This window comes from Urocampus carinirostris, chromosome 7 (assembly GCF_059441175.1).
Source record: "Urocampus carinirostris isolate Australia breed hairy pipefish chromosome 7, RoL_Ucar_1.0, whole genome shotgun sequence".
Lineage (NCBI taxonomy): Eukaryota > Metazoa > Chordata > Actinopteri > Syngnathiformes > Syngnathidae > Urocampus > Urocampus carinirostris.
Window position 1 is genome coordinate 557,694 of NC_142355.1, and position 18,295 is coordinate 575,988.

At 43.4% G+C, this 18,295-nt stretch overlaps 1 protein-coding gene across 1 annotated transcript in view; it reads left to right on the top strand.

The window, feature by feature from the left end:
* Positions 1 to 18,295, top strand: part of zfc3h1 (zinc finger C3H1-type containing) — a 43,547-nt gene that overhangs the window by 20,877 nt on the left and 4,375 nt on the right. Inside the window, exons 14-27 of the mRNA XM_088339472.1 lie at positions 710 to 841; positions 911 to 1,032; positions 1,953 to 2,054; positions 2,123 to 2,239; positions 4,136 to 4,310; positions 4,398 to 4,584; positions 6,054 to 6,245; positions 8,772 to 9,012; positions 10,640 to 10,745; positions 13,736 to 13,934; positions 15,870 to 15,964; positions 16,957 to 17,064; positions 17,312 to 17,416; positions 17,484 to 17,622. Of these exons, the coding sequence (XP_088195598.1) occupies positions 710 to 841; positions 911 to 1,032; positions 1,953 to 2,054; positions 2,123 to 2,239; positions 4,136 to 4,310; positions 4,398 to 4,584; positions 6,054 to 6,245; positions 8,772 to 9,012; positions 10,640 to 10,745; positions 13,736 to 13,934; positions 15,870 to 15,964; positions 16,957 to 17,064; positions 17,312 to 17,416; positions 17,484 to 17,622 (2,020 nt within the window). The remainder of the gene's footprint in view (positions 1 to 709; positions 842 to 910; positions 1,033 to 1,952; positions 2,055 to 2,122; positions 2,240 to 4,135; positions 4,311 to 4,397; positions 4,585 to 6,053; positions 6,246 to 8,771; positions 9,013 to 10,639; positions 10,746 to 13,735; positions 13,935 to 15,869; positions 15,965 to 16,956; positions 17,065 to 17,311; positions 17,417 to 17,483; positions 17,623 to 18,295) is intronic.

Consider the following 18,295-nt stretch of genomic DNA (forward strand, 5'->3'; position numbering starts at 1 on the left):
CGGGATGCTAGACGTGGGCCGTGTTTCCGTAAAACACAGCAAACTGCACTCCCTGTACGCTTTTTTTTTCACCAGCACAGCCAGTTCGACGGTCTTATTTGGTAGAGAGTTCACATTTACTATGATTACGGACTGTACCGAAGACTTATAATGCCGCTAGCCGCTTAGCCTTGGCTCCGGCTCTGCATCCCCTCATCACGCCGCAATGAAGGATAAAGGAGATCATCAAAATATGAATTTACCTTTTAACTGGCCTCTGCGACATCTGCTTTTGTGTGACTACTGTGGCCATCGTAGATATATTACGGCCATATTCTTTTGTGAGATAACACAAACGCTCTGTTTTCAAAGGCCAGAAAAGGTCTCTTCCTTATTTTCTCTATTGTGAAGGATAGCTCTTTGTGACGGTACCATTTAGTAGACCACTTAGAGAGCACGGAGAGTATGCCGGTAAGGAGACGCGAAGAGCATGCCGGGTTTCACACATACACGCCGGCTTGCCAGGTGTTCGTAGAGCGGTAAGGGACGCGAAGAGCATGCCAGAATTCACGCTTAAGCTCCGAGTTGCCAGGTAGAACTCTGGGAGCGGTGTACTGTTCTGTAGTTTTGACTATCTTGAAAGGCCTTTGTACCTAGAGGTAATATTTGTAACCTGAAATTTTGGTAAGTATAGGTTCGGCTGTAGTTGATGCGCCGTATTTGGCTACAGGTTCAGTCCGTACTACCGGACCAAAGAGAAGTTGTCCCTGAGCTCGGCCACCTACAGCAACGCCATCCGGCCCGAGCGCCGTTTCTGTCGCTTCGACCTGACTGGAACCTGCAACGACGACGACTGCTCCTGGTAAGACCGCCCGGCTGGACGACCGCCCGGACGACACCACCTTGACAACCCTCTCTCTCCTCCGTCCAGGCAGCACACCAGGAGCTGCGTCCTGACGGCGAGTCTGCTTTTCCAGGACCTGCTTTCCTACGACCTGCCTCTGATCGGCTGCTCCGACGGCAGCTCCGATAGCCAGGTCGATTCTGCCGCCGGTAAGCCGTCTCCACGAGCGTCTGCGAGCATTTTCTGGTTTTCGGGCCGTAGATTGATCGATGAATCGGCTTTCATTTGAATATTGAAATATTGTAGGATGGATAGAAAAATAGTGCACAAAACAACATGATATTCTTGAATATAAAAAAAGTTAACTTTAACATAGAAATATATGCCCTGAACTTTCACTGCTCATTGAATTTAAGCCTACTCGGTGAAAATCTCCATTGCACTCAATAAATGTAACTTGTATTCAATCGTATAAAATCCTTTATAGTCCAATGTATTAAATCCTTCAATATTCATACTTACAAAACAAAAAGGAGAAATACATTTCATTTTGAAAAGCCACTTTTCAAAATGTTGTCAACAAATGTGTTTATTTTAGTTCAATCTTTGAATATGGGAGACATTCCCAATATGAAAATGCTATATACACCGTAACATTCGGACTATAAGGCGCACCTGATTAAAAGCTGCACCCAGTAGTCATGGATCTGACAATTTGAAAGTTATTGTGCTACCAGAGGCTAAAGAGAGTTCATTAAATCAGAAACCTCACGTTCCCTCCTTGAACGCTTTCCAGGTTTTCAGCCGCAATGGTGCGTTGATTTCTACGCTAGGCGGAAGGAGAGAATTGATGAATCGAAGGTTCACATGTCGTGGAGTTTTCAGCTTCCTCCGAGTTTTCTGTTGTAATCCATGCTTCAATAAACCGCAACCAAACTCAGTCTGTTTTCAAATACGTGCACTTGTATGCTCGACTGTGTATTTGTAACCGAGCCACAGCAAAGGGCACTCGATAGTCGGGTGCGCCCCGCGTCGTGTTAAATGCAGATATAGAAGCAGAAGTAGAAGCTTTGAACGCCATTTTCTCTTTGCCAAATGACTCAAAAGCGTGGAATCCCGCCTGTCACAGAAAAATACCTGAGCAAGCTGTTGGGGCCGCACAACGAGGGTATGGCGGCGGATCAGAAGGCCGTCTTCCTGGTCAGCAAAGTCAACGAAAGCCGCCGGCACGGTAAGCCATGACCGACGCCTGCTCCTCTGGGAACACGGAGAGCAACCCGCGGCCCGCTTTGCCCACAGTGCCGCCCTTCACCACCTGGAAGGACAAAAGGAAATGGAAGCCGCGGGCCGACGCCGAGCGCCAGGCGGCCGAGGAAGACGCCGCGGCAGGGGAGAACGCCTGCGTGACGTCCTCAGGTCGGTCCCGCGGGGGCGCCGATGCCAAACTAATAAATCGACAGCCTGTTGTTTTGTAAATGTGGCAAATGGAGTGCGGTGGGTGTGGGGTTCAGTCAGTTGGCCAAAATACTTTAAAATCACTACCAATTTACTACAAAATGACTACAACAAAATGAGTGCTTCAAAATAATACATTATTTTGTCTATATTCTAACAAGAAAATAAATACTACTACAGTAACATTATGATACAACAATTCTATTAGAGAAATAGTCAACACAAATACTACAAAAATTCAAATACAATAATGGTAACAAAAAAATTAAAGAAATACTTACTACATAAATATTACAAAATAAAAGTACAGAAATACAACTAGAGTAATGCTCTAAAAATTGAGGCTGGTTACGCCCCCACTAAACATTCTTGTGAAGGGTCATTACTGAGTTGCAGTGTTCTCACCAGAGTTTGCCTCATTTGCGGATCAATGGCTGTCCTTTGGGCATTCTATGTCGACTGTGGTACTTCTAGTGTTAGACTTTTTGTGTTAAAGGGCTTTGCAAATAAATGGGAGTCGTACATGGAGTAGTCTTACTTGCATTGTTCACCTAAGACTGTCCGTTGAGAGGAAATGCTTAAAGGGAAGAAGAAAGCCTGTGCTGCACGTCCGCTGAATGAAATAAATAAAAAAATCATATACATTTAAACAAATCTAACAAAACCTTCATGTGACAAGAAAGTAAAATCATTCAAAAATGATTATTTAAAAAAAAAAAACAATAGAAAATACATACACAAAAGGAATAGAAAGGGATTGGTGCGTGAGTGTTTGGGAATAGGTAAGTGTGAAGCACATTGAAAAGTGCTTTAGGAACGCAAAATAAATGCAGACCATTGACCATACCGCAAAAGAGGTGCTTCCATGTCGGTGGTGGTACCCTAGTGGGATTCAGGTCCGCGCCAAAGTCTTGGTCTCGTCCGGCGACGTCTACTCAAGAACTGTATGTAAAAACAAACCTTGGATTTGAAATGTATTCGTTTTCGTGGCCCGCTTTCTTCCTCCGTTTTCCACTTCCGTTCACTTTCCCGTCTTTTTCACATACCGGATATGACATCACCAAAATCGATTCCGGAGAGAATTGTCGATCTTAAGAACAGCCGATTTTTTTTTTTCTGTCCCGCCTGTACGAGTCAGTGGTGATTGCCAGTTGTTTAGAATGGGATCGTTGACTTTATCGCACCACTCCCAGCTCGTGCTTGTTTACCGGTGTGTCAATATGACATACCACGGATTGCTTTTTCGAGGTATTATTCTGTGTGCCCATCTACTCTCATCTATTTTCGGAGCAGCCCGAGAAATATGCCCCAACACATGTAAAACAAGATGCAGGGAGTCGTCTTGGCGGGTGAGGGAGAGCTCGTTTAATTATCTTCATCACCGTACAAAACAGAGGTCTCATTCGTCTCAGAGACAATTGGCTTTTTATATCCTAAGACAACATCTCATTTTACTTTACGTCCCCCTCGCGATGACACACGTGTTTATCTCAAAATGCACGCTACCAGACAGAATGTTTTGCCCTCTTTCCATTTTCACAATTTCCCAGAACTCATTGGGGTCGGCTTGACAGCATCTTCCCCGCCAAGAAGAATGTTGTTCCTTGACAGCCGAAGGCGATTAATAATAACATTCGACGACATTTACACTCGGGAGAAACAAGTCTGGGATTTCCCGTTTTAAATGAATGCGTTCTCCATATGTCAAGCTCGACTCCAATAATCCACAACACTATTAGCGGATTTTCCTTGCCGCGAAATTGTAGCAACCAGCTCTGAATTTTCATCAAAAAGCCCAAGTTCAAATCACGTTATCTACACGAACGGAATGTTTCTGCTACCGCCCCTAATGTGCAGACGGCGCCCGGTCAGACGGCGCCCTGTCAGACGCCGGCGTGACCTCGGAGGACAAGCGCTACTTTGTGGGCGACACGGACGACATCGGCAAGTTGGAGAGCGGCGTGGCGGAAAATCCCGCCGACACGCAGCTTTGGATCAAGCTGGCCTTCCGATACCTCCGCCAAGGCGACACGTACGCCGTGGGCTTTCCTCGCCGTCCGGCCGGCGTCTCCCGCCTAACGCCGCTCTTTTTTTCTTTTTTTCTTTTTTTTTTGTGCAGGCCGGCGAGCGAGTGCTTGGAGGCGGCGCTTCACGTCCTCTCTCGCGCCTTGGAGAACAATTGCGGGGATCCCGAGGTTTGGTCGCACTACCTGGCGCTCTTCGCTCGCCGCGGACGCCGCGACGAAGTGGAGGAGATGTGCCAGCTGGCCTTGGAGCATGCGCCGCACCCCCGGGTCTGGTGGGATGTGAGTGGCTCCTTTTTATCATACACGGGTATATCTACTTAGGAATTGAATCCGTTTCGGGAGTACCGGATTTCAAAAGGCGCACGGGACTATAAGGCGCTACCGTAGGAACGTCAACAAAACAGTCAGGTCGGTTGAATTTTATTAACCTCGTACATTAAGAAGCAAATATGTGTCCCACAAATCACCAGTCACTGAAATCGGTCATTGGAAAGCTTCAAAATAGACATCACCATCAGCCTGAAACCAGCGACCCGAAAAATTTAAAGTCAGGGTAGTTCACCAAAGACGTTGTCTTGCTGCCATCACATCCGACGATAATACGCAGCCGTGCTTCTCTTACCTCCACGTGTGTAGCAAATCCAACCGTGTCAAATATTGACGTACTTTGAAACACGCGATCAAAAAATATTTAAAAAAAATCATCCGCAGAAAAGCATCTCTGCATGGATGGACATTGCTGGTTGCCGGCTGTCTGTTTAGCCCCATAATTCCCCTTCACGACTAGTAAAACGATCTTCTCTAGGTCGTAGACCGACCTAACTCGTGATTGACATCTTTTTCGGCCAATCACAGGCTCGTACTTACCCCGCCTCTTTTACCTCCAATAGTGACCAATTCAAATGATTATTGTGAATGAAACACCAATATCAGCAAAATATATTGTTTTCTTAGCTTCAGCTAACTGTTAGCATTTAGGCTACACGCTATCAAGTGATGCTTCTCCTAAAAGAACAAATACATGAATCAATAAACATATCTAATAAATGAAGGACTGTGTGCCCAACGCCTGTTCCAGCAGCCGGACACATTGTTTACAGAGCTAACGGTGTTTAGGCGATTTAGCCAAAAGCTGAGAAAATAGCAAGATATTCTGCCGATACAATAAATAATACGGACTTGATGACAACAATCATAAACGATTAATTTCTCTTACCTGATATGAAGTGTATTTTCAGGTAACTGTTAGCTTTTTGAATACTGTGTGCTTGAACAAGTGCGCGTTGCTAACAATTGTTGGTCACTCAAGCCTTCATTTTTGAAGTACATTTGTTGATTTATGTTTTGTTTTTTGTTTTTCAGGAGAAGCATCTCTTGATAGCATTTAGGCTACATGCTAACAGTTAGCCGAAACTAAGAAAATAGCAAGATACTTTGGCAATATAATACTTAATATGGACTTGATTGCAACATTCACAAATGTTCAATTTCTCTTACCTGATAAAAAGTGTGCGTCGCATACCCGAGCATATTCGATGAGTGCCTCGGTCCAATCCTATGGCTTTATTGCATTCGACCTCAACTTTCTTTTGTTTTTCTTCGATTAGAAGTGTCTGCTGGGATCCTGTAAAAATGTCCTATCGCTAAGGTTTTTTCTCCTGTTGTGGCACACAAATACACAACATGACGACTGTTTAACACCGAACTAGCAAAAAGTCTCTAAGTCTCCTTCCCCGTGTGCCGCGCAGTGTCTCCGATTGGCCGGCACGTTCGAGGGGAAGGACTCGGTGTGCCAGCGCCTCATCGACTTCCTGCTGGCCCAGGCCGGCGGCGGCGGCGCATCGGAGGAGCTCTCCTTCCGCCTGCTGGAGGCGCTGCTCTACCGCGTACACCTGAACGTCTTCACCGGCCGCGGAAACGCCGCCCTCGCCATCTTTCAGGTATGTCCACCGTCATATTAAGTGCCAGGGTTCGTACGGGTGCTTGAAATCCTTGTAAATGCGTGCGTTTTCATTTTTTGTTTTCACGGTCAGGAAAATACTTGAACTTTAGGGCTAGTGCTTAAAAATGAAAAATGAAATGAAATTGTTGCCATCGCCATGTTTCTTGGCAGTCTGACTCTATAGACCTCGCAATGAGTAAAGACTATTTTTTTTAAATTAAAAGTGCGTAAAAATGACGCAGACGCGCCTGCTCTCGGTCATTTTGGCTTCGTCATCTGACGCGTCACTGCCCCTGATTGGTTGCATCTAAGAGGACAGCTCTATTTATCAAACCAGCTCTTTTGGCTTGGCTCACCGAGAAGAGACGGCTCCTCAGATTTTTGTATTTCTAATGTTTCATAATCAATAATAATAAACATTAGGTTTTGCAGGGGACCCCCGTTAAGCACGTAAAGTTAAAATAAGCACGGATCCACCATAAAATGAAATGAAATGATCTGCAAATATGTCAAATAAAAACAATTTTAGCTTTTTACATACTGAACAGATTTAAGGTCGAAGGATAACACAAAATCCCTGAAAATGCAAAACAGTAAATTATCAAATTTTAAATATAAACTCTGCAATGCTATAAATAAATGATAAAATGCCCAAAAAATCTTCTTTAACCAATTTATACACAGATCATGTAAGAAACAGGCAATATATATATATATATATATATATATATATATATATAAGTAAAGCAAAAGATCAGCCGTGTCTAAGATTGAATGCAATCAATTTTTGGTTCATTTTTCTGCTTAATATACCTACAGAACGTCCCCTTTTTTGTCCCCCTGTTGAACTCTCTTATTACCCAATCTTTAAAGAACCTTTTCTGTGTTTATTAACAAGTGTGTTGTAACCAAGCTGCTGGTGTACAATGTCCGAATTGATGTCAGTTTATAGCAGCCCGTTTGGAAAAGTCTATCAGTTTCCAAAAGAGGCTATTTGGAGACAAGTTTACAGCTATAAAAACGAACTGTATTTTACCCCGTCAATTTTTTTTTAGAGATTTTGAAAAAGTTGTAAATGTCAATCCAGGATTTTGAGTAATTTTCAGATTTGACTTGAATACACAGTGAATATCGGCTTATGGTTCTGTTCTGATTGCTAACCAATGTGTCAATCATCATTTGAATATTTTATGACTGGCTAAAGATATTAGGAGCTAAAGAAGGCGATCTCTCTTATCAATACGGGTCCTTATAGCCTAATGCAAGCCGGGGACCATCATAAAAAAAGAATGCTATTGGCCGACAGTGTTGTCGCTATTGTTGTGTGAGTGCGTGTGTGAAGATCATTGTAAAGTGCTTTGGGAGCTCTTCGTTGACTTGAAAAGCGCTGTATAAATGCAGACCATTTACCATTTAAATGGGAAGAGCGCAAGTAGTCATTCAGTCATTCAACTACAAACGTGTTCTTTTGATCAGATTTCTCCCTTTGAAGGTACTGGAAAAATTGAGCTTTAAAGTGTTTGGATAGGGCTTGAAAATCGGCCATGAAAAAAAGGTGTACCAACCCTATAAAACACAGGTTTAAAGAGAAGCGCAGGAGAAAAACAAGCTGCAGGTTGAAATATGTCAACTTGGACCAGCTCGGCAGCCTAGATGGTAGGGCGCCCGCTTTGAGACTGGGAGGTCGCTGGTTCGAGCCTCGGCCGAGTCATACCTAAGACTTACAACATTGGTACTCATTGCCTCCCTGCTTGGCGCTCAGCATTAAGGGGTGGAATGGGGGGTTTGCTCACCTAATGACTAAAATGGCTGCGCCCTGTTTGGCTGCGGCTGCATCGGCTCGCTACAGTTTAACTGTACGGGTCAGGTGTATCCACATTTCCTTCTGTGTACATTGTTACAAAGAATGACAATACAAGTAAATTATTATTATTATTATTAACTTGATGTTGCCAAAGCCAGGTGCCTTGAACAAAGACACTGTATTTCTTTTTTTCTCTCTCTCTCTCTCTCTCTCTCTCTCTCTCTCTCTCCCTTTTTCCCACCCCACTTCTCCCATTCTCTGTCTCTGTCTCTTTCACTCTCTGTCTCTCTTTTTCTCTTCCTTTGTTGCGCTTTGTCTCTTTCTCTCTCTGTCTCTTTTTAACTTCTTTTGCTCTAACTTCCTTTTTTCCCTTTCTCTCTTTTCTTTTTCTCTCTTCACACCCTTCGCGCTTTCTTTTCTCTTTTCTCTCCTTCTGTCTTTCTATTTCTCTTTGGATTTCTTTCTTCCGCTCCCTTTCTTTTCCCCTCTCTCACGACTTCTCTTTTTATCTCTTTTGTTTCTCACGCTCTCTCTTTCTCTCCTTTTCCCTCCCTCTTTCTCTTATTTCTTTTTCTTTCTCTTGAATCTACTAGTCCGGCCCCCCGACAGAATGTTTGTTCTATCGTGTGGCCCCCCGAGTTCAAATGACTTTGACAGCCCTGCTATAAAAAGACCCGTTTTTTTGGACCGACTCTTGCTAAAAGGTGACTTGACTTTCAGGACGCCCTCAAGGGCAAGGGCACGTCCCCCTGCCCGGCCGACAGCCTGAGCGCGGCCCACCGCTCCCTGGCCTGGTTGTCGTACATCCACCTGAGGGAGTTCGGCCGTCTCCCCCCCTCCCTGCGCGACACCTCCCAATCGGGCCCGTCCGGACTGGTCGACGTCGAGCGCTTCCTGCTCCCGTGGCGCTCGGCCCAAGACGTCACCGCTCCGCACCGTGAGCTCCTGAGCCTTTTCCACGGTAAGGATCCCGGGAGTCTCGGGAGCATGTCGATTGCTTTCCGTTCCGAGTCGAATTGGGCCGGCGCGTAGAGCTCAGTTTCCTCGCCCGGATGAATTCGACATAGCCTCATATTCAAATCAAGTCAAGTCCTGTTTATTTGTTTGGCCCTTACTCACAAAGAGTCTCCAAGGCCTGCACAGATCAAAGACCATTGCAAACTACAGACTGCCTCCAAATTTCCATAGTTTCATGTGGCAGATTTCTCTATCGGAAGACATAGTTGAGTGTCTTTTGTGTAGCAATGAAAACTGATAATATGCTTGAAAATAATATCACCTCATGGAAGCATGTTAATGCTGAAAAAAAGGGGACCAAGGACTGAACCCTGCGGAACACCACAGGTAACACTAAAGGGCTCAGATGTCATTTCACCCTATTTAACACAGTGCGTCCTGTCTGAACCATAAGAGGACAGTTCCTGAGAGACCAATCCATTTTTCCAACCGTTCTAGTAAGATTGTCTCTAGCATTCAGCATGCTCTAAACATATTTTCATTTTAGCTTGAAATGATATGGATCAGGATTGATCGGTCCAGAAGGAAAATAGTAGAGACACGCAAATACGTAATGCACGTGTTGAATTCTAACAAACTACGTTTTATTTAAAAGTTAAAGGAGAATTGATTCACTCCAAAGAATAAAAGGATATTGTCGACACATTAGAGAATGGGGTAAATAAATTTGGTAGCAATAATGAAACTATTGATCCATAAACTCCTTTCAATTATATTATTTTTGTGACATGTTAGAAATAAAATAAAAGTGGCTCCTGCACCAAAACAAAATTTTGGCTAGTATTTTGTAGATGTATTTTGAAGCATTTCTTCAGTTGGATTTTTATAGAATCTCCCTGGTATTATAGTATTTTGTTGTCATTTCTGTAGTAGTGCTTCTAGTATTTCTGTAATAAAGTACAGCTGTAGTAGTGTTTTTTGGAGTAATTTAGTATTATTATTGTTGTAGTATTTCTTTAGTAATATTTCTGCATTGTAGTATTTATTTTCCTTTCAGAATGAAAGCAAATAATACACCAAGTGCCTGTTTTAAGCACTAAATTGTATAGTTTGCCATTGTAGTCATTTTGTTGTATTTCTATAGTATATTTGTAGGAGACACACGCACAAGGACTATGGGGATAAAGCTGGCACGGTAGTACTTTATTTACTATTATATACATATTGTCATTATACATTTCTGTTCGGCAGGCCAGATTATAAAGGCTTTTTGGCGTCATGGCCTGCATGCCATCGTTTTCCCACCTCTAGTATGTACTCTCGTAGAAGGCGACACCCTAAAACAGTTCAAAATAGCCACATGTTAAAATAAATAGAAGAAAATATGTTCACCGACCCCTGGAAGCAGTGAAATAGTTTCATACTTTTTGGCTTGTGCAATCTTGTGAGCTTCGCCGAGACACTCCATATCCATTTTGTCATCAAACCACTCCAAGATATCCTTCTCCATTTCTGGGCACTATCCAAGATGTTTTCTTTTTTCAGGCGTATCGCAAAAATAACTTGACCAACAAAAAGACTATTTTGTAGCGCAATAATCCCAACGCTTCTCACGTCTGTTTTTGATGCAGACGCTGTCGACCGCTGTAGCGACCCGTCTCTGGCGCCGAGCGAGAGGACGACGGCCTGCCTGCCATTGCACACTAACCTCTTGCTGCTGTACGGGCTCCTGGACAGGTGAGCGATCGCTTCTGGATGCCGTTTTTGATGACTGGACGCTGTTCACATGTATTTGGGGTTAAAATGCTCCGTGGAGTTTTTTCCCCCCCTCACCCCCCACAATGATAACATCACTAGTCTACTTTGCACTGTATACTGTATAGCAGGGGTCGGGAACCTATGGCTCGCGAGCCATATATGGCTCTTTCTATGAGTGTCTGTGGCTCAGAGACAAATTTGATTGCATGGAAAATTTCTCCATCTTGTTCAAAATTTGAAATGTCTATTCAATTCAGGTCCACGTAAGGCCAAACCAAAGCTAATTAACATGTGATTTCTTCGCAGTATATATAGGGCACGTTTTCACTACAATTTACAGTCAAGGTGTCACACAAAAAAAGGGGGGAAAAAAACTCGTTTTGGCTGTACAACGCTAAAGAATCCTTTAAATAAAAGTTCACTATATAATCTGTTTTCAGTGTTCAGATACCTTATGATGAATCCACAGAACTGTAAATACGCCAAAACACCGGAAGAGAACTTAGTCATTTAATTGGGTGAGTGGGAGGGATGGGTGGAGCTATGCAAAATGTGCAAGCACTCCCTCCCATCTCTCGCCCTACGCCGTCTGCGCCAAAAGTGAGCTCATCAGGCTCCCTATTTGAAGAATGTTGTGACGTTTTTACACAATAACTGCTTGCATCTGGTTTTGAAACCAATATGTATGAAAAAAAAGGGTAAAAAGGAGTTTAACCGATCTTGAGTCATTGCAAGAAAGAGACAAGTTTAAAGTGGTATGTTTGTTGATTTAGGGACAGGGGCTCTGGCATTATTCTCTTTTCATAATTTTTATCAAATCATCAAAAATAAATGTGCTGAAGACTAAGCTTTTGTCTGGGGCGCGGGTTTAGCAATTTAGTAAATTTGTCTCATAATATATGGTGTGGCTCTTTCCCAAAATAAAATTAATATTTTTTGCTTTTATGGCTCTTTGAGTCAAAAAGGTTCCCGACCCCTGCTGTATAGGATATGCCTTGTGGAGGTCTAAAATTCACATTCATGGTAATAACATAGTAATAACACTGTTATTACACTTTAAAAACTTTTAAAATATACATGTTCAGATGAAGGCAGCACGGCGGCGCAGTGGTTAGCGCTTTTGCGGCACAGTTCATGTCATGGGAACCTCCTGCGTGGGTTCAAATCCAGCTCCAGACTTCCTGTGCGGAGATTGCATGTTCTCCCCATGCTTGCGTGGGTTTCCTCCGGGCACTCCGGTTTCCTCCCACGTTCCAAAACAATGCATTTCAGGTGAATTGGCCGGTCCAAATTGTCCCTAGGTGTGAATGAGTGAATGAGTTGTCTTTCCCTGTGTGCCCTGCGATTGGCTGGCAACCAGTTGGGGTGTCCCGTGCCCACTGCCCGGAGGTGGCTGGGATGGGCTCCGGCCCCCCCGCGACCCTAATGAGGATAAGCGGTACGGCAGATGAGATGAGATGTTCAAATAGAATGGGCTGTTCGATTTGAATTGGTCCACCCGGAATCCATTGAGCCTATTCATTTTGCTGATTCGTTAGCATGTGGCCATTAGCATACATTTTTAGCATGAAGCAGTTAGCATTTAACCATTAGCATCACTTTTAAGCCTGTAGCCATTAGCATAACTCATGTAAACAGGTTGGTACGGATGCTTGAATTTTGGGTGAAGTGTTTGAAAATGTTTGAAATTGTTGCCGTTGCCATGTTTCCTGGTAGTCTGACTCTATAAACCACGCATTGAAAATCAAGAGGATTTTTAAAAAGGTGTTTGAAAAAAAATGTCATTATGTAAAGCAACACTGCCCCACGCTGGTCGCACTCCAGAGGACATTTCCTTGACATTTCAGTCAAGTGTGGTCACAAAAGGGGGTGGAGAGAAACAAAAGACTGTCACTGCGAATTTAAAAAACATCGGACAGCTTCCTGCTTCAGTGGCTCCGCCCCCGGTCGCTTATCCAATCAGGGTGGAGAGGAGAGAAGGGGAGGAGTGCAAGGGAAAAAGAGTGTCAGCTGCATCTTGTTGGGAATTAAACTATCAAAATGTATCGTTTACCAAATTATTCGAATGAGTTATCTGATTCCATTAACCAAACACAACCTACATTCACCCAATAATTTATGTGTGCTCGTTCCTTGTTGGAAAAGATGAACAAGAAAAGCCGACATTTTCACACGGCGGCAGATTTCATTACATTAGCAATTGAACTAAGTAAACTCTATCGAATACGGCCGAATTAGTGTCTTTGGAGTCTTTGGGAAGCCTTCTCTTTGTGAATTTCCTTTCGGGGATGAATAAAGTATCTATCTATCTATCTTTCAAGTTCTCTAGCTTCTCCTCTCAGCCCACGTCTTTCCGCAAGACTTTGTGCCGGCTCCTCCCGTGGGCGTGCCAATGAAGCCCAACGTCAGCTCCACCTCCTCGCCGCGATGTCTAGAAAACTCAAAACTGCACCGAGCGGTTCTCAAAACAATGCCTGCCGTCCTCCGTCATCGGGGCCTCTCTTCGTCGTGATGTGCTGATTATCTTATCAGCCTTACGTTTCGTTCCCGCCATTCCTGTAAACAGCGTTTCCTACCAGGGTGCCCTGAACTTTCACTGCTCATTGAATAAAGGCACAGTCAGTAAATAACTACAGCATTAAACTCATTAAATGTAACTTGTATTCAATCGTATAAAAATCCTTTATAGTCAAATGAATGGCAGCCACTCCAGCAGCTCCCGTGTTATTTTCGATTGTTCTTTTCGATTGTTCTCGATTGTTCTCAGCTCAGGGATGCTGCTGGAAATGTGAATTTCCCTTCGGGGATGAACAAAGTATCTATCTATCTATCTAAATGTATAAAATCCTTCAATCAGAAATGTAATATTTGAATTCTATTTCATCGGCGCCTTCGGGGAAAAAAAGAAATGCCGACGCCATGACTGTTGTTTCATTTTGTAATAACGTGATAAAACTTTGTTTACGCAGGTTGGATGAGGGCGTGTCACTGTGCCGGTCGCTCCTGGAGGCGTGTCCGGACGAGGGCGTCCTGCGCGAAGCCCTTTCCCGGCTGTATTTGCGTTCGGGCGACGTAGAGGGCGCCACCGACGCTTGGCTGAGCGCGCTGGCCGAGCGGCCCCAAGACGCCGAGCTCCTCTACCGGTGCTCCCGCTTCCTCGTGGCTCAGGTGCGCCCCCTGCCGATGAATGACAAAAGGGTTCAGCAAAAAAAGACCCAAAACACACAACTTAGACGTTCTCCAATTGAGGGTATCCAAAATCTATGGAAAGAACACATTGATTCTATTAGTATTCCACAGTCATAATCCAAATCCTACCGCAACCTTGATGTGGAGCACTATGAAGAATCAGATCCGTGTCAGTTTCTTTACTTGTAAGAAGATTGTATTGTGAAATCATTTATTTTCTTCAATTTCTATGAAAAAAATCCAAAGGGAACCCTGGTATAGTAATTGTACATTATATATATATATGTGTATATATAAATAACAAATATACAAATACATCTATCGTGTAATAACTAAATATGACAATTCGTTCGTTCATTTGGTCGTTTATTAATTTTGTGGTGTATTTTGTCAAAAATGTGTTTTTCAAATGAGGAGGCGGGCCAGTTGCCTGATCTTTCCATAGATTGGTCGATTACTGACGAACGATTCAGCTACTACACCGACCGACCAATAGGTGAATAGCTTACCGAGTTTGACCTTCTTCCTCATTTATATCGCATTTTGTTGTGACAAAATACAAGATAAAATCCACGATTAATAGGTGAAAAGGTATTCGACCAGATACAAGACAAAATCATTTACAAAATAGAAGACAAATGACGTAATACTTGACAAAGTAGACGACAAAATTCATAAATATATGGCAAATTGCACGTACAAAAATCTTAGCTTCTGACGCACTGAACAGATTTAAAGTCTCATCTCATCTCATTAGCCGTACCGCTTATCCTCATTAGGGTCGCGGGGGGGCTGGAGTCCATCCCAGCCATCTCCGGGCAGTGGGCAAGGGTCAAAAACACAAAATCCCCGTAAAGGCAAAACAATAAAATAACAATTGAAAACACTAACTCTTCACTGCTATAGATAAATGATAAAATGCCAAAAAAAAAAAAAGTCACTGTTCACAATTCTATTTTAACTGATGTAGACACAGATCTTCTTCAAAATAAAATGTAAATGGAAAATATAAAATTCAAATCAATGAAACAAAAAAGCATAGGATCAGCAGTCGATTGAAAGATGAAAAAACATATATCATTGAAATGAGTCCAAATTTAACTCCTTTTTCTGCTTTTTATACAAACAGTACTTCCTTTTTTTGGTCTTCCGTATCGAACTGAATTCTACAGAGACTTTCCCGTCATTGTAAACGAGTGTGACGTAGCCAATGTTTTAGGCAGAATTCATGTCAGTTTATAGCAGCCCGTAGAAACAAAAAGATCTTAGATGGGAAGTCAAATCAATTCATGTTTATTTGTTTAGCCCTTAATTACAAAGAGTCTCAAAGGGCCGTAAAGACCACAGACTATTATGACACCATCCCTGATCTAAAACCTACATGAGGGCAAGGAAAAACTCAAAAACCTCAACATGAGGAAAATGAAGAAGCTTTGAGAAGGGACGGTCTCAAAGGGCTGCACAGACAGCAGATTATTGCAAACTATTCACTATTATGACGGCATCCCCTGATCTAAAACCTACACGAGGGCAATGAAAAACTCAAAAACCTCAACATGAGGAAAATGAAGAAACCTTTAGAAGGGACTGCACATGAGGTCATCCCCCTTCCAGGATGACCAGGCTGCAATGAATTGTTGCTTTAACACACAATAACATTGAAAATAAAATAATTGAAGTATAATATAAAATAAAAAAATAGCACAAAGTATGTGCTAGCAGCAAGATACTGACAGTTTTTTAGTCATCAAGGTCAACAACAACAAAAAAGGTTCTTTTGATGGGCGCTGTATTTCTTGCTTTGAAGGTACTGGAAAAAATGGCCTTGAAAGTGCTTGAGAATGGCTTGAATTTGGCAATGAAAGAGGCGTATTCTCCTCAGTTTTCTGATATTTGGCGTGTGCGTGTCGACAGGAAAAAAGCAGTGCGGTGGTGCCGCTCTTGCGAAGTTTCGTCTTGTCCGTGTGCGAGGAGCAATGCGCCGGTGCCTCCGCCATCGACCTTCTAAGGTGCGTCTTTGGAAAGCCGGGGTGGGCCGCTCTATGGAGTCGGGGGCCCGCCGTGGCTTCGGAAATAGGGCTGAGGGGCCCGTCCTGGAGAACCATCCATTTTTCTCATTGATGAACAAATATATTATTATTATATTTGATCAAATTGGTTTTGTAACGCTCAGTGTTAAAGCAAAATAATAAATAGGGTCCCTGTCTTAGATCAAAGACTATTGCAAACTACAGACTATGACGACACCATCCCCTCATCTAAAACCCACATGAGGGCAAGGAAAATCTCAAAAACCTCAAGTAAAGTCAAGTCATGTTTATTTGTTTGGCCCTTAATCACAGAGTCTCAAAGGGCTGCACGGATCAAAGACCATTGTAAACTATTATTACAGACTATTATGACAGCATCCCCTGATCTAAAACCTACATGGGGGCAAATAATACACATATTATCAACATAAAATCTAGGTTATTCATATGCTATAGAATAGAAGTGTGTTTTAAGCTTATATTGAAAAATTTCCACTTAGGTTGCAGATAGAATCTCAGGGGGAAGAGCGTTCCACAGCACCGTGGCCCCCAATGGATTTCTTCTTGGCTCTTGGGATAACGAGGAGACCGGCGCTTTCAGAACGAAGGCTCCGGACCGGAACATAGGGGGAAATGAAATCTGAAAGATATGAGGGAGCGAGTCCATGCATGACTTTGTATAATACCAACAGAACCTTCAAATCACATCTTAAGCTAACAGGGAGCCAATGCAGGTTCACTAAAATCGGGGTCATGTGATCCAACTTTCTTGTCTTTGTTAAAAGCCTCGCTGCAGAAACACAAAGGGACAAAGGGCACAAAAAAAAACATTTTTACTAATATATACAGTCATTGTATTTTGACCATTTTTGTTTGGCGGGCTGCCGGCCGGCCGTAGTTTGCCCACCCTCACCTAACACTCAACAGGTGCCAACTGCTCGCTTTGGCTAACGGCAAACATTTTCTTCCAGGAGTTTGTTGGGGCTCCCCCTGGTGGACGTACGAAACACGGCCACCGTCAGGAAAGGTTTGGAAGACGGGCTGATCCGGCAGCGGCCCTTCCTGCACCTGCTTCACTGGTACGGCCGGCGGAAAAACCTTTTTCTGCTCTTTGTTGAAGTCGGGGGGATGAAAAAGAGATGTTAATGAATATAAATGGAAATATCCAAGGGCCTCGAAAGTGCCTGAATGAGGCCTTGAAAAAGGCGAACAAATGCCGGATCTTACCTCTAGGGTGGGTGGGCGTTGTCGCTCGGGTATTTCTGGGTTTTGTCGCCAAGGAGACGGGCAGGAATCACCCCGTCGTTTTTCCCGTCCGTCTCGCAGTCGTTGGCATTGGCTGGAGGGCTCGACGGCGGAGGCCACGGACGCCTTCGAGAGGGCCCTGGGTTCGGCGTTGCCCCGTCGCCATCTTCACCGGCTGTGGAGCGAGTGAGTGCGGCTAGCTTGTTTTTTCCCCGTGGCGGGCTAGCCTAACGCCCTCGCCGTGTGCCGGCAGCTACCTGGAGTTCTGCGCTGTGCGGGCCCCCCAACGCTTGCCCCAATTGGTCCTCCGCTGCCTTCGCACGGTGCCCACCAGGCTCCCGGTGCCTTTCCACCCGGCCCGCTACTGGACCTGCTACCGCTTCCACAACAAGGCAAGAAGCCCACCCATTCCAACCGGTTTTTACATTTTGCTGCGGAAATATTTTCACGTGACAAAATACGCGCGACGTTAAAATGGGCAGGGCAAAATAAGAAAAGGCACAAGAAAATAAGAGACAAAATAAAGGAAAAAAGGCGTGTACGATACAAAATATGAGGCAGTTAAGCAAACTTCAAAATAAAAGTCAAAATGCACAAAAAAACGACAAAATGCATGGCAAAATAAATGAGAAATTAAACAAACTTCAAAATAAAAGACAAAATGCACAAAAAACTACAAAATACATGGCAAAATAAATACCAAATTTATCAAACTTCAAAATAAAAGACAAAATGAACAACAAAATACATGGCAAAATAAATGAGAAATTAAACAAACTTCAAAAATAAAGACAAAATGCACAACAAACTACAAAATACATGGCAAAATAAGTAACGAATTAAACTAATGACATAATAAAAGACGGAATGCACAACAAACTACAAAATACATGACAAAATGGCGGTACATGACTTGATACACGACAAAAACACTGAAATGGCTGTCTGCCATTACAAAATCACCTGCTTTGAAGACCATTTTTGGGTCGCATTTCCCTTTTGAGCATTTTCACCTCTAGAGTGACCCCTACATGATTGCTTGAAAAAGATTGAGATCCTGACCAA